This window comes from Mauremys mutica, chromosome 4 (genome assembly GCF_020497125.1).
Source record: "Mauremys mutica isolate MM-2020 ecotype Southern chromosome 4, ASM2049712v1, whole genome shotgun sequence".
NCBI lineage: Eukaryota > Metazoa > Chordata > Testudines > Geoemydidae > Mauremys > Mauremys mutica.
In genome coordinates this window covers 16270522-16293817 of record NC_059075.1, presented here as the reverse complement: position 1 = coordinate 16293817, position 23296 = coordinate 16270522, and the positions used below count along the sequence as shown (strand labels likewise).

Sequence of the window (23296 nt, the reverse complement as noted above, 5' to 3'; positions counted from 1 at the left end):
ATCTAATTTGCTGGCCACTAGCACAGCTACGTCTTGGCCTTACTGCTTTCCAAGTTTCCCTTACCCATTGTATATTAGTAATCAGACATAATTATGTAGAAGTAGCACACAGAAATAGTCTGTTCCTGAGATTGTAAACAGTCATTGACAGTGCTACTCAACGCTCTTCCTCTTAGATCTAAAAGTGTTTTGCAAAGGAGGGCCATTGTTACCCCCATGCTATAGATGGGAAATTGAAGCATATAGAATTAAAATTATTTGCTTATGGTCATGCAGTGAGTCAGTGGTAGAAATGGCAAGGCAACTGAGTTCTCCTGATTCCTAGTACTAAACCCTATCCACTGATCCACGCAGCCTTCCATTTAAAACAATGGAAGATTAACTCCCTCTGTCCTTAAAATAGCTTTGCCGAAAGAAGGTCAATACCCATTCTGAGACTTCGATCTCACTACAAACAAAAAGATTTCCAAGAAGTTAACTGACTACAGCAGCTCTCACCAGGGTTGAACATTACACACTCAATAAGGTCTGTGTCAAAATTACCTCCTCCATGGGGATAACCTGCGAATATCCACCACCTGCAGCTCCACCTATAAAAAGGCATAGAAGGAAGTAATGAAACCATGCTGACTAATGCCTCCTTAGCTTTGAGCACATTTGCTTAGCCATTTTTAAAATGTCTTTATTATTGAACAAGTATGATTGAAATCCAGCACAGCATTTAGTGTGAGTGCATCCAAAACTTGCTTTCTTTCTAAAGAAGTTACAGTCTCTCCCCACATGTATGTGTAACCCTAAATGACCTTAGTGGGGATTACACACCTCTACACAGAAACAGAAAACACTCTCTCTTAAGAATTGAAATTTCTAGAACACCCATCGGCTGAATGTGCCTTTCCTGCTACTCTTCTATCCAGCATGAACGGTGATCAATATGACGCTGCCAAGTCATACCTTTTATGCCAAAGGTTGGTCCCTGAGAAGGCTGTCGGACACAGGCAAACACATTCAGGTTGAGATGTGCTCCTAAGGCCTGAGCCAGGCCTATCGTAGTTGTGCTTTTCCCTTCTCCTAGGGGCGTAGGTGTTATGCTGCAATACACAACACAGGATATGCAATAGAATACTTGAGACCAAGAACTTAGCAAGATTCAAAATGGGATTGGATGTTTAATGGATAACAAAGAATATCCCGAGTTAACGCTAACACATATTTTGGAAGGGATATAAGATCTCATGCTTCAGGGCTCAAGACAGCCTCTTGTAGTCAGAGTTCAGGATGAGTCCTAGAGCTTGTCTACACTGGTGCAGACTAGAGGGGTGTAAATTTTCATTGACACGAGTGTGTCGTGCACTAACTGGCCTGTGTGCACCCTGCTGGTGAATACTAGAAGTACAGGAACTCCTCACAATGTTGTAGTTATGTTCCTGAAAAATGCGACTTTAAGCAAAACGATGTTAAGCAAATCCAATTTCCCCATAAGAATGAATGTAAATGAGGGGGGTAGGTTCCAGGGAATTTTTTTCACCAGACTCTCTCTCTCCACCCCCCCCCCCCACAGTATAAGTTTTAAACAAACAATTTAATACTGGTACACAGTGATGATGATTGTGAAGCTTGGTTGAGGTGGAGGAGTCAGAAGGTGGGATATTCCCAGGGAATGCCTTACTGCTAAATGAACTAACAATTGACTGAGCCCTCAAGGGTTAACTCTCACAACACTCTACAACAGCAACAGGAAAGGAGGGAGGGCAGACAGGGACATAAACCCTGTGTGTGAGAGAAAAAATGCACATTTCCCCTTTAAGTAGCTGACCCCAGGCTTAAGTACACTGCCTTGTTAATTAAATAAGCTTGCTGAGAGGGCAGCTACTACCTAGAAGCTCCCTCCCTCCATCACGTGTCCCCCCCCTGCTCTGTGGAAGATGGGGTAAGCGGGGTGCAGGAGCAGGGGGAGACACCCTGGCATTAGCCCCCTTTCCTCCCTCCCCCCCCGCCCAGCAAGCAGGAATCTCTGGGAGCAGCTCCAAGGCAGAGGGCAGGAGCAGCACATGGCAGTGTGGGGAGGGACAGCTGCTGCACAGGGAACTTAGGGGAGCGGGGAGCTGATAGGGGGGCTGCTGGTCCACCCCGGTTCCAACCACCCACCAGCTAGCTGCAACGGGCTGCTCTTCCTGCAAACAGTGGACAAAACAGGCGGCTGCCAAACGATGTTAGAAGGGAGCATTGCGCAACTTTAAACGAGCATGTTCCCTAATTGATCAGCAACTTAACATTGAAACAATGTTAACCGGGACAACTTTAAGTGAGGAGTTATTGTACCTTATTGTGTACTGACACAGTCCCATTTCAAACAGTACTATGTTAACATGCACTAGGGAACTTCTAGTGCTCACCAGCAGGGTGCACTCAGTCCAGTTAATTCATACTAGCATGCCACACTCTAAAATTTACACCCCTCTGGTGTGGGCAAATGCACGGTGCAGACAAGCCGCAAGAGTGGAGCCAGTTTATCCTATGGCAGCAGTTTTACACTATCCTTTGAAGCCTCTAGTGCCAGCCACTGTCAGACAGGATACTGAACTAGATGGACTCTGGGTCTGATCCAATTCCTATGAATTGCTCCAAGTTGCCTCCAACATTCTTAAAACTGTAGGGCAAAGCAACAAGGCTCCAAAACCCTCCCTCAGAAATTCTACACCCCAATATCACCTTTAAGGAAGGAACAACCTACCCTGTTACGACGACATATTTGCCATCTGGCTGGTCCTTCAGGCGTTTGAGAGTTGACAGCAGGACTTTGGCTTTGGTCTGACCGTAGAGCTCCACCTCTTCAGAGAGCAAGCCAACTTCTCTAGCGAGATGACCAATGCGCTTGGGTACGCAAGATCGAGATACCTCAATGTCACTTAAGGAAAAGAGGGAGGTGAATCTAATTTGCTGAAGCATGAAACTGCCTGCTTCCTGACAGGTATAGCCCACAAGCACCCAACGCAGGATTTAAAAACTGAAATCTCTAAGTTTTACAGCTAAAGAAGTCAATCTGCCCAAACAGGTCATCTCAGCCCATTGTAGTATGGGTAAGGGCATCTGCCAAGACAGCTCTGCTACTGATACCTGTTACTTGAGAATTTTCTAGTCTTTCCTGGGACATTTCAAACACTTTCAAGTGTTTGTTATTAGCAGGAGCTCTAACTCAACAACTCTTATCTCAAGGTGCTCTTGTTATCTCAGACTTCAGCTCTCCCAAGGCAAAGGAAGGCATCTTGTTACTTGCTGCTTCAGCCATTATGCATCTAACTGGCCCTAGCAGTCTCTGGCTTGCAAGAGGGCTGAGAAGATTAGCGTTTGTACAGAGCTGAGGCCCTGATTCAGGAAAATATTTAAGCACATGCTTGAAGTCCATCAATGTGACATATGGCCATACATAATACTTTGCTGAACTGGGGTCTCCATGTGTAAATGGCTACATAGGTGCTAGTAGTACTGCTCTGTGGCAGCATCGCTGCCCTTAAAAGCAGCTTACCATTATCATACAATTATCCATATTTTAAAAACTATGATGTTGCCACCTGCATATTGGCCCAGCACCATAAATTGCATCGTTGTACACAACGAGGCCTCTGTCCTGGAGCGTGATGTGTGTCCGTCTGGAGCCCTGATGCCACCGATGGGGCTCAGACAGGCAAAGGAGCCTGATCGCACATGTCACTCTGCAGGATTGGACTGGAATGCTTTCCTCTGCAAAACGCTGGGAATTTTAAAAATGAGAATGAACTCAAATAGTCACCCTCCTGCGTACAAACCTGCCATGGGAATTCCCATACACAGCCCAAGAGACAACAAAGAACAGAAACACGTCGTTACTAGATAGCCAGCGGTAGTTTATTTGAAGTGTTACCTTGGCACAGGAGTCCGTAAGCTGAGCTGGTTGTACTGGATGCTCCATTTCCCAGGTTGGAACTGCTCTAGAAAACGTTGTGCGCTCTCGACTGTGCTCTAAACGTGCATAAAAAGGCTCAGTTTACAAATGTTGCAACACGTTGGTTAATAAACACAGGTCCAGAACGGACTGCCCAGCTCCCTCCTTTCTATCTCAGACAGCGACCAATGCTAACCTCTGATTAAAGCCATTTATTTCCATTTCTCAGTGAGATTTTTTGAAATGCTTACACTGGATTTATTTCCTCCCCACTCACCTCCATTGCCTCCCTCCTTCCCCCAAGGCAGGCAGGGGCCACTGTAGCTGTAGGCAAACTAGGCACCTGCCTAGGGTGGCAGGGCCAAACCTGAGCAGCGCAATGACCCTGTGCGCCTGGTTGCAATGTCACTCACTTACATCTGACACAGCCACACACCCCTCTCTTGGCAGAGGGGCGGCCAGGCGATATTTAAGTGTCATTGAGACCTGGCACTTGCCCCCCGCCATCATAACCACCAAGCCGTCAGAAGGCTTGCTGCACCCCCTAGAAAGTCCTACGCCCCCACTGCCCCCCGCAACTGAGAATCTCTGTTCTAGGCAGTAGGAGGGGGCAGCCCCTTAAAGTTTTGCCTAGGATGGCTGATTGTCTTGAGCAGCCTCTGAAGGCAGGTGCTGTGCTACTGCTATCTTTCTTGTGCCACCTCATGGCTTGTTTTAAAATGACAGCTAGCGCTCCCTAAGAGCCCCCCCAGCGAAGCCTCTTCAGCCCACTGTCCAGGCACTCTGGGTTCCTGAGCAGGGCCGGCCATAGGCCAAATGGCACCCCAGGCAAGGAGCATCTTCAGCACCCCACCCTCTATCTGTTAAACTTTTGAATACCTTATTTTTTATTGCATTTGTAGCCCATTTCATGACTTTGATGCACGATGTGCATGCATGATTTATCCCTATTTCTCTTATGGGAGACCTAGGCATATAATTGGTTTAAGGTTAATTAATACACTACATCAAGTTGTTGTCTTAATGCTAGTAATAGGTTAATGGAATGTTTCTACATCTTTGGAAGAACTCTTCTGATGGTCTGAGTTGAAGGATGGGGTTTAGTCATGGAGCTTCCAGTCACAACATTGGACTGCTTCCCAATTCCATATGTGTGGAGATATTAACCCATTAGTGATGAACGAGGAGGGAAGCTAATAACAGACAATTTTCAGATAAGAAATCTCTGATTCTTCTTTCTCCTGTCCTCTTTTCTTAATTTAATATGACTTTTATAGCTTTATAGTTGGATTTTTCTTATTACCTTATAAAGTAGCATTTTGGATTCATTCATGATCACTAGTTGGGTTTGGTCCTGCTTTGAGCAGGGGGTTGGACTAGATGACCTCCTGAGGTCCCTTCCAACCCTGAGATTCTATGATTCTATGAGACGATAAATCTGCACACTAGGATCTGTAAATCTGTATTTAGTCATGCCATATATAAGCAAATAAAAATATTCATTTCCTCTAAGCTTATAGGAACTTTTAATTTTAAGAATAACGGAAACGTACCAACATGAAGAAATTGAACTGGGCACCACAATCGGGTGGACCAGTATTAAATAGTGTTGCAGTAGGTGACAGCCTTAGAACATTAACCCTAGCTCTTTAGTTCAAAAGGTCATCTTTCTTGCCCTTACCCTCATGAACTGAAGCATAGCTTCTCATTAAATACACCTCTACCCCAATATAATACTGTCCTCAGGATCCAAAAAAAATCTTACCATGTTATAGGTGAAACTGAGTTATATTGAACTTGCTTTGATCTACCGGAGCACGCAGGCCCACGCCCCCGGAGCACTGCTTTACCGCGTTATATCCGAATTCGTGTTATATCGGGGTAGAGGTGTATGTCCTTTATTAGTCACTGCTTACACTCTTCAAGTCTTACAATACAAGTACCCTTTCACAATTACACAATATTGCAGCTGGGGCTCTCACTTCATTCTTATCTCACTGACTGAGCGGTGACTCCCCGGCCCCTTATATACCCACAAGGGCATGGCTGACAACATTCTAGGAGGTTCAAGGAAAGCGTAGTTCTTGGAAAGTCTGGAAGGTTCCACCAGATTCTACAGAGGTCTGGAACATTCTAGGAGGTTAGTGAAAAGGGAATCCACATACAGAATACTTGACATATTTTACTTCAAACATTCTATTTTCCCTTTTGTTTCTAACAAAAACAGCTTCCCAAGCCCGGCGTGCCCCCAAGTCTGGCGCCCCAGGCAGTGACCTGTCTCTAAATCCAGTCCTGTTCCTGGGAGTCATGAGCCATCTCCCAACAAGCTAGAGCTGCAGTCCCCCTGCGCTGTTGAAACTCTCCTCTGGAGGCGGGGCGGACGACTTTCCTCTGCCAGGACTCTAGCGAGTTAAGCCCACTGCAAACCTGGATTGCTTTTCACAGCGTCAGGAAGAGGGCATGCAAGGCACCAGGCTAGTGACACTGGAAATCACTCCACTCTTGGGACAAACCCCATTAGGTAACATGATGTCAGTGAAGTCACAAGTGAAGAGACAGTGATTAAAACCTCAAACACACAAAGTAGCACACACACAAAGGGCATTTCTGTGGGATGTTTGACCAGTGGCCTAACCCCTCCCAGGCACTCACCCACCCCCAGAAATGCCCACTGTTATTTACTGTATGTTAACTGGCTAATCATACAAATGCACAAAAAGGACAGGTAGGACACATTCCGTCTGCAGTTCACATACCTGCATTAGCATGGCCACGGTCATAGGTCCCACACCGCCAGGGACGGGGGTGATGTATGAAGCTCTTTCCTTCACTGCACTGTAAGCCACATCTCCTACTACTGTTTTCCCACTGGGCTTTGTACTGTCTGGGAGGGGGAGATAAAGTTATGGGCAGAGCATTTCACTGAAACAAAAGAGACTGAGCTCCCACTGAGATGAGGGCTCGCACACATCGAAATAAAAGTTCAGCCATGCGGCAAGCAGCGAAGAGATAAAATGATCAAACTGGAAAATGCTACATTTCTTTGTTTCCCAAAGGGTAATTTTAGGGCTTGTGAACTCAGACTGGATCAATAGCGCTATCTACCCAGAGAGCAGGTAGAACACAGGCAGTCTCTACTTCCTTGAGGGTGCTGGGGCTTCCTTAAAGGGACATGTAACCTGGGAAATTTCATAGAAGGCTCCAGATCACATGGTGCTTCTGGGAAAGGAAGGGAGGGACCATGTGCTCAAAGTCCTGGCTTTGTGGGTGCAGAAGGGGCAGCTGAGATGTGGAACTTGGGGGAAGGGATAGCTCAGTGGTTTGAGCATTGGACTGCTAAACCCAGGGTTGTGAGTTCAATCCTTAAGGGGGCCACTTAGGGATCTGGGGCAAAAATTGGTTCTGCTAGTGAAGGCAGGGGCTGGACTCAATGACCTTTCAAGATCCCTTCCAGTTCTTGGGGATAGGTGTATCTCCAATTATTATAAGTAAACCCACCAACTCATTTAGCCCCCCATACAGCTGTTGGAAATTGTCCTGAATTGGAAGTATAGCTTTCAGTCAGACTGGAAGCAGTGAGGGCTGGGAGAAAAACATGTTTTCCAGCAATAAGAAGCTACATTTCCCTTTGCTCTTTATATTTAGGTTAAATTAGATTTCGGGCATTTCAGAGCAAGCCAAGGCTCTGATCTGTTCTGCACTTAAGTGATTACATACTATGAAGTCTGGCACATGACTTAAAAATACAAGATGGAATTAGGTAGAACATTTAATCTTGCCAGCATGCTATAAATAACGACTCAGGAGCTGAAACTGAATACTAATAGCCCAGTTTATAACACAAGTTACACTTCAACCATTATGAGCAAGTATCATGCCATACACTGGTTGACTTACACTGAAGAAATTTACCACTCTTTAGAGAGAGGACAGAGTTTTCCATTTCCCCCGCCCACCCGTTTCTTGCTTTGTTCAAATGGTTGGCCAGCAATACTGCAGTATCACTAGATTAGTGTCCAGTCAAATTAAACTTGAAATACAACTTAATCCCCCTCCTCCATTTAAACATCTTAAATTTCTATTTCTCTAATAAGTCTCTCTTCTCTATTTGGCAAAGGTTAATCACCACCCCGCACCCCCTTCCCCATAAATAAATGGTCCAGAATCCAATATGTTTTGTGATTTTTTTAATTCACTGTGCATTAAGTGAGGTTGGCAGGGAGGTTCACCTGTCTGGAGACAGAACTCATTCCCCTACTCAGCAGAGGAACTCAATTTTAGGTGTAGCACATCAAAATGGTGGCTTTCACTTTCTCTGCAAGAGTGGTGGATGTTTACTTCAGTGATTTAGAACGCAGAGGACATTACATTAAGAGGGATGTAACATCGGTTTGAAAGAACTTCCCAGTTTCATCTCAAAGCAAGAAATCAGAAATGTTTAATTTTTTAATAAACCAGAAAGAAATCCCAATTAAGTAGTAGTATAACCAGAGGGCCACATTTCGCCCTCGGTTGCTCTTGTGCAGCTCCATGCACTTCAATGTGGCTGTACAACATGAATGTTGGACAGAATATAATCAAAACCTTTAATACTATGAAAAAAATATATAAAACAACAGGAGACTGAAAAATTGAAAGGGAAGTCAACACTAATTTTATAACCACTGTTACTGACAACTAGCAGTTTTGAAGTTTTGCTACATTTGTGTGTTAAGTGATACGTTTCCTTCTTGTGTTCAAAGCCTGAACCATGTCATGGCTGTTAAATCCTGTTTCTACAGCAACTGTTAGTAATCTGCAAACTTGCTGCCTGAGCTACAGAATAATTCAGCCTCCCATCCTGAAGTGTAACTTGATTCGGAATGCAAAAGGCAAATAATGTAATTACATTTTCTTCTAAGAATGCCAAGGATGACTACAAATCATACCAGCAACAAAGCCTCATCCCTGAGAAAAAAAAATCAAACAATTGATAAATTATGCACTCAAAACAAAACATCCTAATCTGGGTCTGATACACAGGCAAGCCAGAGAAGCACATTTTATTCTCTATTGTGAAGCTAAGTCTGCAAGATAATATATATGAAGAGGAAACGGTGACTATTTGACCAGCTTTAAAATTTTTCCCCTCTTGTGAGCCAAGAAGTGGTCAGTTGGAGGATCTTTTGTCTGTTCTTCCCAGTCATCCTCTAACCCACCCCTTCACTAGACATCACACACACACACACACACACCCATCCTCCTAAAGATACAACAGATTTTCTTCACTGCTAAAATATCAGAGGACAAAAAAGTTCAACAGCTAGAGGTCAAAGAAACTACATGGTGGCATTTTATAGATATGAGACTACAAGGCCCCTTCCCAGAGTTCACAGTCAAATCTGCACACCTGAAAGTGAACTGCTCACGTCAGGATAAAAGACAACATCTGGAAGGACAAGGTGGCCAAGATATCATCTTTTACTGGACCAACTTCTGTTGGTGAAAGAGACAAGCTTTCGAGCTACACAGAGCTCTTCTTCTGAAAGTCAGTTGTAAAGATATTTGCTGTTGGATGCTACTGCTGTACAATTTCACAGGGCCAGACTGATTCTCCAGTGGGTTAGCTCTGCACAAGGACATGCAAGCATCTACTCAATGTTTCCCTGAAGTTCTTTCTAGCAGGCCAGGGCAGGGTGTTGCTTGGTCTTCTCCTTTGCTGCGGCAATCTGCTTGTCCAATTCCTAAACTCATGGATTCCAAATAGTCGACTGAGGTTCAAGGACAACCAACGCAGGGGATCTCTGACACACCCCATTTTCCAGCTCTCCCATCCCACACGAACAGAGGCTCCCCAGGACCTAGAACTACCCCTTAAAGGAGGGTTCCAAACTGTGGAAAGGAAGCTGTGTAAGCAAGAGTGCCCTGTGGGATTTGTTTTGAAAGAGGGCAAAGACTATGCTGATTCTGTGGCCCACCCCCAGTACTGCCCTTCTGTCCCCTCCCCACAGCACAGAGGATTTCTGTAGGGCTGGAACAATGCAGATGAGGTGCCACTCCCCCCATCTCCATCCTTTGGGGCAGGAGTTGCTGCATCTCAGCCCTCCCCACCTAGGGAGACCAGTTATAATACAATACACGGTACCGAAGCCAAACAGCTTTATATCAGTCCCAGAGCTGCAATTCACATTCTCTGCTGGTACACCTCTACCCCAATATAACGCCACCTGTATAACAAAAATTCAGATACAACGCGGTAAAGCAGCGCTCTGGGGGCGGGGCGCCGCACTCCGGCGGATCAAAGCAAGTTCAATATAACGTGCTAAGATTTTTTGGCTCCCAAGGACAGCCTTATATCAGGGTAGAGGTGTATCTAGCTGGGAACACTTACATCCACTGGAGGCCAGTTTGTGCTACTTTCTACCAGCATTCAGAGCACAGGACTTCTGTTAATCTCAATGGGCCAGCAGCACATACTCTGGGAAGAGCTTTTCTTGGAGAAGCTGACAAAGCAGCCACTGTTTCCCCTCTAGCATCATGATCCTGGCCCTGGTTTCCCAAAGGTTCCACAGCATTTCCCGGGGGTTCTTTTAAAGCCTGTGATGAGGAGGGGAGAAGCAGGTGGAAGCTTTACAAAACTCTGTAGCTTCCAACACTGAACACTAGTGTTCAATACGGAATATTTACACAGGATACATTTTAAAGCGCTTGTCTGCTAAGCCTCATCTCCCCCCAAATGCGCCAGCCTATAGAACTGCCACAGGTGATTCTGTGCTAGGTTCAAACCTTTCTAAAGTCAGAAAGACAAAAGTGATCATCAAGAAAATCAGGACCAACTTCTCAGACATGCAGTCCAGTCCACGCAAGGTCTTGAACAATGGCAAGACAGTGGTATACCGGGAACACAATGGTATTTTTATTTGCAACATGTTTTAACGGGGAGGCTGCAATCTGCTTTGTTTTATGCAAATCAAACATGGCTCTTTGGTTCCTGACAGATTGCCAACGTTTGGGTGGCCCGACACAGATATATCAAATAACAATAAACAGCAAGGGCAGTTTTATGTTAAGCAGAGGACTTAATGTTTTTAACTACAACAACTCAGATGTCATCTGCAAGAGGCAAGACAGCTGAGCTGTAGGCGAGAAATGTCTTTACCTTCCATTAGATAATTACATTGCAACAAAACGACTGATCAATTATAAAGCTACCTTCTTAAAAGCCCTGGGGGCGTAGGCATGATGACAGCTTGATTGTGACTAATTTCCCATATCATGTAATACCTGTAACTTGGATTTAAAATGAGGGGAGAGGGGAGGGGGAACAGAATGAGCCGACCATCTGTTTCTTCTTTACAAGTGACAAAAAGCAGTTAAATTAAACCCTAGACAAAAATCCATAGCCAGATGATTTTCCGCCAGACCCTCCAGTGGTTTGCAAATTACATTATGCTTCAAGACAATAGTCCAAGTTTAAGTAGAGGTTTCCATCAAGATGCAGCAACGGTGTAATACCCCTCACCCACACACACATGCTTACCTGGTATATAGTTGATTCCACAGTCTATTACTACAGCACCGGGTTTAATCCATTCCCCTTTTACCATCTCAGGTTTACCAGCCGCAACCACCAGGATATCAGCTTTACTAACCTATCAAAATAACTCTGCGTCACTACAGCAGATACAAAGCAGGTCATTTTTGGTTTACTTTTAGTCATTTGCATTTTCAAAAAAGCAACAGTGTCCCTGACACAAAACAAAAATCCTCCCTGAAGCCCAGGGATGGGCGGGAAGGAAATATTCCTATGGCTACTTTGATGACCTTGTGACTGTGAATTCAGAGGCATGGAGTTAAATTAGGAGCACCTGAAGGTCACCTTTGATCTTTATAACCATTAATCTTTGTTAATGCAGGTCAGAGTTCTATCTATTATTATTGTTGGTATTACAATAGCACACAGAAGCTCCAACCAGGAGGGGGACTCCACTGGGCCGGGCACATACACTGTACAGACATATAGTGAGAGAGTCCCTGCCCTGAAGAGCTTATAACCTAAACAGACAAAGAGGGCAGAACAGAGACACTAAGTGGCATGATCAAGGTCACATAGCAGGTCAGTGGCAGAGGTGGGAGTAGAATCCATGTGTCCTAATTCCTAGGCAAGGTCCCTATGTACCAGCCCATGCATAACACTACTGTACATTCATTTTCTTCTCCTCAAGTTAACCCACACAGTTTCCTACAGCAGAACTGTTCTTTTCAGAGTAGGCTGGTTGGAGAAACAGCCAGAACATCTCAGAAAGCCATCAGCCATACCTCCTGCACATGCCTCTAAACCAGCAGTAGGCAACTTATGGCACGTGTGCCGAAGGCGGGCATGCGAGCTGATTTTCAGTGGCACTCACACTGCCTGGGTCCTGGCCACCGGTCCGGGGGGCTCTGCATTTTAACTTAATTTTAAATGAAGCTTCTTAAACATTTTAAATACCTCATTTACTTTACATACAACAATAGTTTAGTTATATATTATAGACTTAGAGAAAGAGACCTTCTAAAAACGTTAAAATGTATTACTGGCACGCAAAACTTTAATTTAAAGTGAATAAATGAAGGTTGCCAATCCCTGCTCTAAACCAACCAGTGTTAGCAACGCAGTCTTCTGGCTAAAATCATTATTAATTATGGATTTATTCTTTTAACATTCATGAGGTCATAACACAAAACGCACTGTGATTTGGCATTACCACTCATTTAGACCATATTGATACGTCTGGCAGACCTGGTCAAAGCTCTATAGTTAAAGATGCGAACAGAAATCTATTATGGGGGTAAAGTAAGTGTTGAAATGACCCTATCTAGTTTTTCATAGGGAGTAGTTTTCTTTTTATTAAGAGGGAGAAGATTTATATTTGAGATTTTATTAATACTTTGCACTTAAACCATTAATAAGCCTAATGACAACCTTGTGAGGTTGGGTCTGTTTTGTTATCCCCACTTTAACCACCATAGGAATACCCGAGTTCTGTTTTACAGTATCGTAGAGCACTGCAGCTTTTCTGATCTGTGTTACATTCATACACACCCACTCTTTTGCTTGATTGCTGAAGCATGTCAATTGTCATTACAATACAGCAATACAGCCACCACACCATTGCTGATTTACTCTTGCTGTTGAGCAGGAAAATGGGACCAGTCTCATGAGCAATTTTAAAGACCTCTGTGGAAAGCTTTTTTGGGGGTTAATCTTAATAGAGGCTTCTAAAGTTCAGGCTTTTGCAAACTCATTTATGGAAAGAGACAGGCCATGTGTATATAGTGTACAGGGTCTAAATAAACACCCTGTCCTTACCTCCTCAGCCAATGCTGCCGTTTTTGTGTGGCAAGTGGTTACAGTTGCATGGCTCCACAGTAGAAGGTCATGCATTGGAGCACCGACTATCTTACTGCGTCCAACCACCACTGCTTTTTTACCTGCAATTTGGATGCCTGAAACATAATAAGATTTAGTTTTAGGTTAGCAGTCCAAACAACCTGGGCGCATCCCAGCTACCAATTAATTCAACTTTATTCAAGAGCTATTAGTCAGCTTAAATCCAGCCGTGGCTCTTAGGAAAATCACAATTAGTCATCCTGGGCTAGAAAACACAGCTGTCTACATGATAGGGCTTTGAAGGTCAAGAAGTGGAAGGTGGAGAGCTTTAAGAAATCTCCTTTCCTAGTGGGGTGGAGGAACAGAGAAAAACTAGTGCTTTTAGAAAAGGCTATAATATACTGTACATTAAGCATAATTTTTCAGCTCATCAAGGGACATAAGAACATAAGAACGGCCGTACCGGGTCAGACCAAAGGTCCATGTAGCCCAGTATCCTGTCTATCGACAGTGGCCAATGCCAGTGCCCCAGAGGGAGTGAACCTAACAAGCAATGATCAAGTGATCTCTCCTGCCATCCATCTCCATCCTCTGACAAACAGAGGCTAGGGACACCATTCCTTATCCAGCCTGGCTAATAGCCATTTATGGACTTAACCACCATGAATTTATCCAGTTCCCTTTTAAAGGCTGTTATAGTCCTAGCCTTCACATAATGTACTCATCAATAATGAGGACAGGACTAAGGAGAACCATCAGTCCCCCAAATATACTTTAATTACTTACCTGTCTGTCTGATAAGCTCCATGCATCCTTTGGGTGTACAGGGGATGAAGCAGTCTCTAAGGTCACCTCTGGACAGTTTCCCAGCATTGATGCTAGTTAACCTAAAATATATGAAGGGAAGGGACAACGGTATGTATGTGCCAGGAATAGGATCTCAAAGTTACACTAATTGGGAAATGATCCGTTTCCATAACACCAATATTTATATATTTTAAAGTTATTTGTTAAATTTCGAATCATTACTTTAAGCAGATAGGTTTAAAAGAAAGACAGCAAGTTGTATGCTAAAACACTGCATACCCTCCAGCTGCAAAATCAGCTTACCCATCTACATCCTTTTCAGGTGCAACAGCATTCGTCACTTTGTCTGTATTGATGGGTTTATCTGTATCTAGAGGCAATTGTACTATAAATCCATGAACTGCAGGGTCTTCATTCAAAACAGTGATGCACCTCAGCACCTATATATTTAAGGTGGGGACAGGATACAAACATTAAGAATTATAAATTTAAACAAGTCTGGTGCAGGTACTGGAATGTTGCATTTTCTGGCTGGATAGAATCTGGGAACAACACACACATACAAGATGTTTAGTTCTCCCATATAAAAATATAAATTACTTGTGGATTTATCTTTTCAGAAACATCTAGATTAAATTCTTTAAAATTTTTCAGCATTTGGTGATCTCTATTCTTTTTGCAGAGTCACCCCTTAAAGGCAAGTGTTTCTTTATATAAAAACATAGGTCAAAGAAATATACACACATTTTATCTTTTTAATACCAAACCAAAATTAAGGGCTTCTTAAGGAGACTGACCAAGTCACTTACCTCAGCTTCTGTTGCAGTGTTTGGCAGCTTAATGTGATTGGCATTGATCCCAATCTGCAAAAGAGAGAACTCAGAAGTGATCTGGTTTTCTAATAGATGTAAGAGGCAATATGTAAAAACAGCATGGCAGTTCTCTCATTCCAGCCCAGGCCTGTGACAGAATCCATCATGCTTTCTAGTCTGACCGAGGGACAGGCAATAAAGTCCTGTTACTCGGAAGTACATAAGCCAAAAAGAAGATCAAGAATAGTACCCCACCTAATTAACTTTTCTGTCATTGTTTTTATTACCCCATACTGTAACATAGGTTACAAAACAAAGAGAATCTCTAGCTATGGGATGGCAATTCAGCTTGATAGCAGCTGCCGTACCAGCACTGACAAAAATGACACTGCTCTGGAATGCTAGCGAACAGCAACAAGATATCAGCCATCATCTTGGACAACAGGAGCCAATTTCCCCTTCCACAAGGCAGAGTGTACTGTACCATACAAGTATCAAAGGGGTAGCTGTGTTAGTCTGTAGCCACAAAAACAACGAGGAGTCTGGTGGTACCTTAAAGACTAACAGATTTATTTGGGCATAAGCTTCCGTGGGTAAAAAACCCACTTTTTCAGATTTATGGAGTGAAAATTACAGATGCAGGCATAAATATACTGACACATGAAGAGAAGGGAGTTATCTTATCAGGAACGGTAACATACAAAAGCCAGTAGGAGAATACTTCAATCTCCCTGGACATTCTAGAACAGATTTAAAAGTAGCCATACTTGAACAAAAAAAGTTCAAAAGCAGACTTCAAAGAGAAACTGCAGAGTTACAATTAATTTGAAAATTTACCACCATTAATTTGGGCTTGAATTGGGACTGGGAGTGGCTGTCTTACTACAAAAGCAATTTTCCCTCTCTTTGTATTGACACCTTCTCATCAATTATTGGGAGTGGACCACACTCACCCTGATAGAATTGGCCCTGTCAACACTGGTAAACTTTGTAAGTGTAGACATCTAATCTAATCGTGGAGATATCCTATCTCCTAGAACACTGAGTCCAGCCCTCTGCCTTCACTAGCAGGACCAAGTACTGATTTTGCCCAGATCCCTAAGTGGCCCCCTCAAGGATTGAACTCACAACCCTGGGTTTAGCAGGCCAATGCTCAAACCACTGAGCTATCCACATACCCCTTGTAAGGTAACTCCCTTCTCTTCATCTGTAATTTTCACTCCATGCATCTAAAGAAGTGGTTTTTTAACCCACGAAAGCTTATGCCCAAATAAATCTGTCTTTAAGGTGCCACCGGACTCCTCGTTGTTTTTGTAGCGTACATTGGCTGCAGGGCAATGAGATGAAATAAAGCAACTGCAGGGGTATACCTTCATGAGGTATAAAGAGCAGGAGTCTAGGGGTTTGCTAGGCCAGAGGACAGAACAGTGCAGTGGGCACATGGAAACTAAGAGCTTGTCTACACTATAAACATTTGCACCAATTACCGTATATTCCGGCGTATAAGACGACTTTCTATATTAAAAAACAACCCCCTAAAATCGGGGGTCGTCTTATACGCCGGGTATAAACAGCGGGCGGCTGGGATTTAAAAGGCTCTGTGCTCCCCGCCGCAGCGGGCAGCCCAGAGCCCTCTGACTCCCCGCCGCGGCTGGGATTTAAAAGGCTCTGGGCTCCCCGCCGAAGCGGGCAGCCCAGAGCCCTCTGATTCCCGGCCGCGGGCCCAGAGCCCTCTGATTCCTGGCTGCGGCTGGGATTTAAAAGGCTCTGGGCTCCCCCCCTCGGAAGGGGGGGTCGTCTTATAGGGCGAATATAGGCCAAAACCTATATTTTAACTGTAAAATTAGGGGGTCGTCTTATACGCCCCGTCGCCCTATACGCCGGAAAATACGGTAACTACATTGATATTGCCAGAGGAAGCCCCACCAGTGCAAGCCCCAGTTTATATCAGTGCAGCTTGTCTACATTAGGGGTTTGCATAGGTATAGCCATATGAAGGGCTTTAAAGGCATGTTTTTATTACCTGGTATGTGTGGGGTGCGGTGTATAATACACCTCTATCCCAATATAACACGACTCGATATAACATGAATTCGGATACAACGCGGTAAAGCAGCGCTCTGGGGGGCGGGGCTACATGCTCCGGCAGATCAGCATGTCTGGCTCCGACATGCTGCTTTGAGCGGCGTGTTACGGGTGGGAGGCAGGCAAGAGGGCAAGTTGGATGAAGGGGCGAATGGGGAGGTGAGTGGCAGGTAGGAGTGGGGTGAGGAGGCAGGTGGGCAGGAAGATGGCGAGCAGGAGAGCAGCAGTCGAGCGGACGCAGGGAGGTGTGCCGGACAGACAGTGAGGAGACTAGTGGGGAGGCGAGTGGCGGGCAGGTAGGTGGGGTGAGGAGGTGAGCGGTGGCCGGGCAGGAGCGCTGGGCGGATAGTGAGGAGACTAGTGGGGAGGCTGATTTGTCCTGGGCCCCGCACCCCTTTAGGGACGGCTCTGGCACAGTGAGCTGAGCAGCGTGTTAAGGGTGCCAGGTTGGGGTCGAGGGGTTGGATAAGGGGCAGAGGGTCTCGGGTGGTCAGGGGAGAAGGAGCCTTCCCTACCCGATATAACGCGGTTTCACCTATAACATAGTAAGATTTTTTTGGCTCCCAAGGACCGTGTTATATTAGGGTAGAGGTGTATTTAGGAAGAAAATTAAAGTTATGATCTAGGCATTACCTCAGCAGCAGCCTTCAGCTTCATACTAATGTAGATATTTGAATCATCCCGATCCCCAACCTAGAGGGTGAAAGGACAGAGACAAGTCACAATGGAAAGCAGAAATGCAGACAGACAGAAATATATATCTGAATTTGAATGACTGTTCCTTTGTTCAACTGTAGTTACATTACAGAGACAGCATGACTCAAGAGTCTTCCTATAGCAAAAGGATAGCCAGACAGAGCTAATGGGAAATGGCCTTTTAAGTGAAAGATAGAAAATTAGCCAAACTGTTTACCTAAGTAGCAGCCATTTATGGCTTTTGAAAGCCTTTAATATGGTACATTCCAAAGCAGAGAAAACTGCCCAGTCTCTTTGCTGAAAGATACATCTAAAATGTAGTAACATGACTTGCAAGCAGACATAGCTTTATACCCAATAGCACTGCCAGGATCTTTCAGCCTTATTGATCACTGATCAGAAGACAGCAATGTCCCATAGTGCAGAACATGCTATGTAGAGTTACTGGCTACAAAGCACCGTTTAAGTATGAGAGTTTTTGGACTCACAAATGATCAGAGGCTAGATCTGATGTGACCCACTGCTCTGTATGCAGTGAAACCAACAATTCCACACTGAAACAGTCACCAGATATTTGCTTCCTCTAACTGAGGGCAGGGGTCCTTAAATGATGAGGAGACAATAGGAGTCACTCTTGACCTCCTTGTTTGGCAGCATACAATGTGCGCTCATGTCAAATTTCCACCAGAGTCAGAGCATGCAGGGAGGAAACCCCACCATCAAAAAAGAGCAAGATCTAAGCTCAGATACTCGGCTTCGATGTCAGTTCAAAGTAGGAGCTCAGATTACATACACACAATTTAACCTCTGGCCTTCACCTCACTGATGATGCCCCTCTCGACATGGCAAACCTTGTTGCTGTACATATTTAAGCAGCATCTCCCGTGCCTGGCTACTTGGATGCAAAACACACTAATATATCTGCATGCCCTTTACTCTTGGAGCAATGGCTCAAGATCCTGACTGCACTGCTCCTGGGGGCTTCAGGAGGATGTCCATACTGGGAGAGATTCACCGCTAGCCGAGTGATCATACATCAATTCTGAATTGAGCTCATTTCATATATGAAACACCCAGTTACTTGATTAAGGCCATCAGGCAAGTTGGGCCTATTTAATATACATGAAGTCTAATTATGTGTGTATATTAGGCTGTCAATTAATCGCAGTTAACTCAAGTAATTAATGCAAAACAAATTAAATAGATTAAAAATAGCCATGATTAATTGCAGAGTTAATCACACTATTAAACAATAACAGAATACCAATTTAAATGAATTATAACTATTTTTGGATGTTTTTCTACATATTCAAATATATTGATTTCAATTACAACTCAGAATAAAAGTGTACAGCACTCACTTTATCTTATAACTTTTGAATACAAATATTTGCACTGTAAAAAAGATCAACAAAAGAAACAGTACTTTTAATTCACCTCATACAAGTACTGTAGTGCAGTGGCTCTGAACCTTTCCATCCACTGAACCCCTTTCAGGAGTCTGATTTGTCTTGCGTATCCCCAAGTTTCACCTCAATTAAAAACTACTTACTTACAAAATCAGACATAAAAATACAAAAGTGACAGCACAGGATTACTGAAAAAATGCTTACTTTCTCCTTTTTACCAATCATCATAAAATAAATCAACTGGAGTATAAATATTGCACTTACATTTCAGTGTATAGTATATAGAGCAGTATAAAATCATTGTCTGTATAACATCTTAGTTTGTACTGATTTTGCTAGTGCTTTTTATGTAGCCTGTTGTAAAACTAGGGAAATATTTAAATGAGTTGATGTAACCCCTGGAAGATCTCTGTGTACCCTCAGGAGTATGTGTACCCCTGGTTGAGAACCACTGCTGCAGTGAAAGCTCTTTACTGTGAAAGTGCAACTTACAAATGTAGAATTTTTTTTCTACATAACTGCACTCAAAACCAGAACAATGTAAAACTTCAGAGCCTACAAGTCCACTTAGTCATGCTTCTTGTTCACCCAGTTGCTAAACAAATGAGTTTGTTTACATTTACGGGAGATAAATGTAAACAAATAAGAATCTATCCGCTTCTTATTTACATCACCTGAAAGTGGGAAAAGGCATTTGCATGGCACTGTAGCCGGCATTGCAAGGTATTTACGTGCCAGATATGCTAAACAGTCATATGCCCATTCATGCATTGTAAAAAATATTTTTAAAAAAGTCAAAGCAAATATTTGTAATTAAAAAAATATAAAGTGAGCACTGTACACTTTGTATCATGTTGTAACAGAAATCAATATATTTGAAAATATAGAAAAACATCCAAAAATATGTATAATAAATTTAAATTGGTTTTCTATTATTGTTTAATAGTGTGATTAAAACTGCGATTAATTACTACTATTTTTTTAATCTCGTGATTGTGATTTTTAAAAATAATTTGACAGCCCTAATGTATACATATATATGGGTGCGTTTTTATGGATTTTCAAAAGCATATATGGCAGCAAGGTGCCCCAAGCTAATGGGTTTTGGGCATTTTATGCCACTTGTCTCTTTCAAAATCTCCACCGACAGTTTTCCAACACTCTTGTGCTGTAAATAATCAAAGCCAAGCATAGAATGTAAGAGAAAGTGACGTGGGACACAAGACTGTAACTCTTGGTATCAGGTCATTACAGTGCTTCCAGGTTTCAGGAAGCAAGATGCAGACTCCAGCCTAATTTGTCAAAGAAAGACTCCCTGTATCAAGAACAACATCAGGGAGAGCTGGCAAGACTCCAGTAGACAACAGGGCGAACTCCAGAAATGCTGCTGCCTAATGACTGGATTACAGACGGCTAACTCTGCTCCCCACATAAAGCTGTAATAGGCAATAATTATTACTTGTATTACTGGAGCAAAACCTGGCAGCTCTATACAAAGACAGTGTCCTGCTTGGAAGACCCTGCTGTCTAAAGAAAGGTGGGGGTATGGAAACAAGGATAACAGCCAAGATGATGAGTGGCACTTGTCTTGATTTTTATTAAACTATATCCCAACTCTCACAGCTGGCTAATTTCTTGTAGAGAAGCTACATCAGCAATGGATCTTAAGAAGTGTATTGTTTGGGGAGCAGCTTTGCAGACCAGCTTAGGAAGGGCATTTCCACGTAGGGGCAGAAGGGACAAAAAGATGGAGGTGGTGGTGGGAGACATGAACAAATAGAAAACGCCTGTTTTTAGTGCGGGAAAGAGAATGTTCAAAAACTTTGCTTTCAGTGTAAAGCCTGAGATTTTGTTCATGAACAAAATGGTCATGTATAGTACACAAAATAAGCTAATGAAATGGAGATAAATACACAAGAATCTACACAGATCAGGAAGAGTTTCCCTGCCCACCTGCAATTAATCCCCCTGCACTGTTAAATCAAACAGCCGCAAGACAGATGGCTCAGGAGATTATTAACGGATATGGGGTTTTGCAGCTGTAAAATGCTGTTTGCTAGTCTAACTGAAACAGGCTAGTGGCACCAGTCTAGTAAATGAGCAAACCTACCATAGAAACCACCATCACATCTGGCATCCTTATAAGTCTCAGCGAGGCCAAGGACTGAATGGACCATGAGGGCTGAATTTCTCTGAGACAATGCAGGGCTGAGTTACATCAGTGGGGAATTCCGCACTAACAGGCATGTGGCAATTCTCCATAAAGGGCCATATTTTTGGAGTTTAACGTATCCACTTTACACACACCCACATCATACATCATTTGAAAGCTTATTTTATGTATGTTTAGATGAGATATGATGTGGAGCTGTCAAATGGTGCCCTAAACCTGTAGGCAAAATGAAACAATGGTCCCCAAAATAAAGTATCAGTTTTTGCAGTTTCAAATACACTGCAACATTATTGACTACAGATTTTTACGTTTAAGTTAATTTCAACACCTTAATGTGATATTTATTGGTCAAAGCTATCAAATGACAATGTATTAAAAGACTTTCATTGGCATTGCATAGGCAAGTTGTTTTTTTTCCAGAAATGATGACACTGTTTAGCATATGGCGAAAATGGCAAATATCAGCATTTTGCAATATATTAAGATGACATGTTTTCACATTGCATATTCTTAGCTGTCAAAGTATCTCACAAGGGATTATGATACTTTTCTATATTTTCAATTGAAATTTGCTGACCAGATCAGTCTCACACCGTAGGCTGAGCACCAACATCAGTTGATTGCATGCCCACAGTTTGTACTGCATAGTGTGTAGATATAAAGGTATGTGAATTCCCGGTAATGCTTCTCCAGGTGTAAGCTTTTGTATACACAACATAGCAGCTAATCTGCCTGGCAGAAGGTTTTAATTAGTAATTGCCTATGCATACAGTACTAGCGTTTGCAATAGTATAGAAACTAGTTTTTTAATTAGTGTCACTTATCCACAGGTCAGTATCCGTGTTAGAGATGACAATACACAGCTTCATACTGGGCTTCAATAAAAGTGCTTGATAAACAAAAATGGCATTTTTGATACTAACATATAGATCTAATTTGTATCTAATTTAGCACAAGTCTTATACTTGTACAAAATGAAAAATGGTGGTAGTAATGCTAACAATATACTTGGCGATTTTACCTCTACAGAGAAGTTAGAGGTATATGAAGACACGGAGAATACAAGCCCCTTAAGGCTTACATCAAAAAGAAAATTTTTGTGAAAATAAAAATAAATGTGAAAAATGTGTGATCTGTCAATAAATTCAAAAGAATGCAAAAAACTGTCAAAAGCCACCAGAGCTGGACAGAAGTCTGTGATGCTGGCAGCAGAAGCCAGGAGGGATGAATTGCACTGGTGGCTACTGGATGAGTTTTCTAGTTTAGTTAATGTGACATCAACACCCTAACATAGGCGTTGCTTTCAGAAATACACAATATGAATTTGGCACACGTCACAGTTGTACTGAACCCAAGAAAGAAAAAAGACTCTGAATCTGATCAGAAAGCATCATGGTCACCTGCTTCTATAGCCACCAGAGCAAGCATGTCCTCCAACTATTGGTTCTGTTGTATTGTTTGCTTGAGAGAAAACACATAGAATATAAAACGACACTTCTTAAAATAGAAACATTTAAGTAAGCAACCAATCTAAGAGATACAGCACTTCAACAAGGAATGACGACATGTTGCGCAGGACATCTGTGGAAGACTTGATTGGTAAGGATGCAGTTTACCACTCAATATGCCTTTCTTCCTACTCAGGTAAAACAAATCTTAAGCAAAACCATCTAGTTACACTCCAACAATACAGCCACCTTATGACACTGCATTTTATCAGCTGATTGAAGAGATAGATAATTATCCTATGTATAACTAAGAGGCTCTTCTCCCGGCCAAGCTGCTACAAAAATATAAAGCCCTACTTCATTCAGATATAGAAACTACAAGCTATTCCAGTAGCAAATTACCGGCAAGATTAGAAAACCCTATGGCCTGCAATTTCTTACCATGCACAGCATGGACAAGGCTAGTCTATCACTGTGCTATGCAGTACAGGAACACTAGCTGATGCTATCTAAGCTGCTAATAATCTGAAGAATGAACTTAAGTCTTCCAGATGTTTTGTGGATGTTCTTCTGGTGAGTGAGCCTGATAAAT

At 43.0% G+C, this 23296-nt stretch overlaps 1 protein-coding gene across 4 annotated transcripts in view; it reads right to left on the bottom strand.

Moving 5' to 3' along the window:
* The window catches only part of MTHFD1 (methylenetetrahydrofolate dehydrogenase, cyclohydrolase and formyltetrahydrofolate synthetase 1), a 105073-nt gene that overhangs the window by 33063 nt on the left and 48714 nt on the right, over positions 1-23296 (bottom strand). For 3 of the 4 annotated variants that reach the window (XM_045013621.1, XM_045013619.1, XM_045013620.1), the window contains 11 exons: positions 17612-17671; positions 14891-14944; positions 14385-14521; positions 14061-14161; positions 13254-13390; positions 11442-11553; positions 6679-6806; positions 3902-3999; positions 2735-2908; positions 955-1091; positions 544-590 (listed from right to left, as the gene is read on the bottom strand). In XM_045013621.1, coding sequence (XP_044869556.1) covers positions 544-590; positions 955-1091; positions 2735-2908; positions 3902-3999; positions 6679-6806; positions 11442-11553; positions 13254-13390; positions 14061-14161; positions 14385-14521; positions 14891-14944; positions 17612-17671 — 1185 coding nt within the window. Of the gene's footprint in view, positions 1-543; positions 591-954; positions 1092-2734; positions 2909-3901; positions 4000-6678; positions 6807-11441; positions 11554-13253; positions 13391-14060; positions 14162-14384; positions 14522-14890; positions 14945-15551; positions 15594-17611; positions 17672-23296 lie in introns of those variants that run through there. The other variant, XM_045013622.1, reaches the window with a different exon arrangement.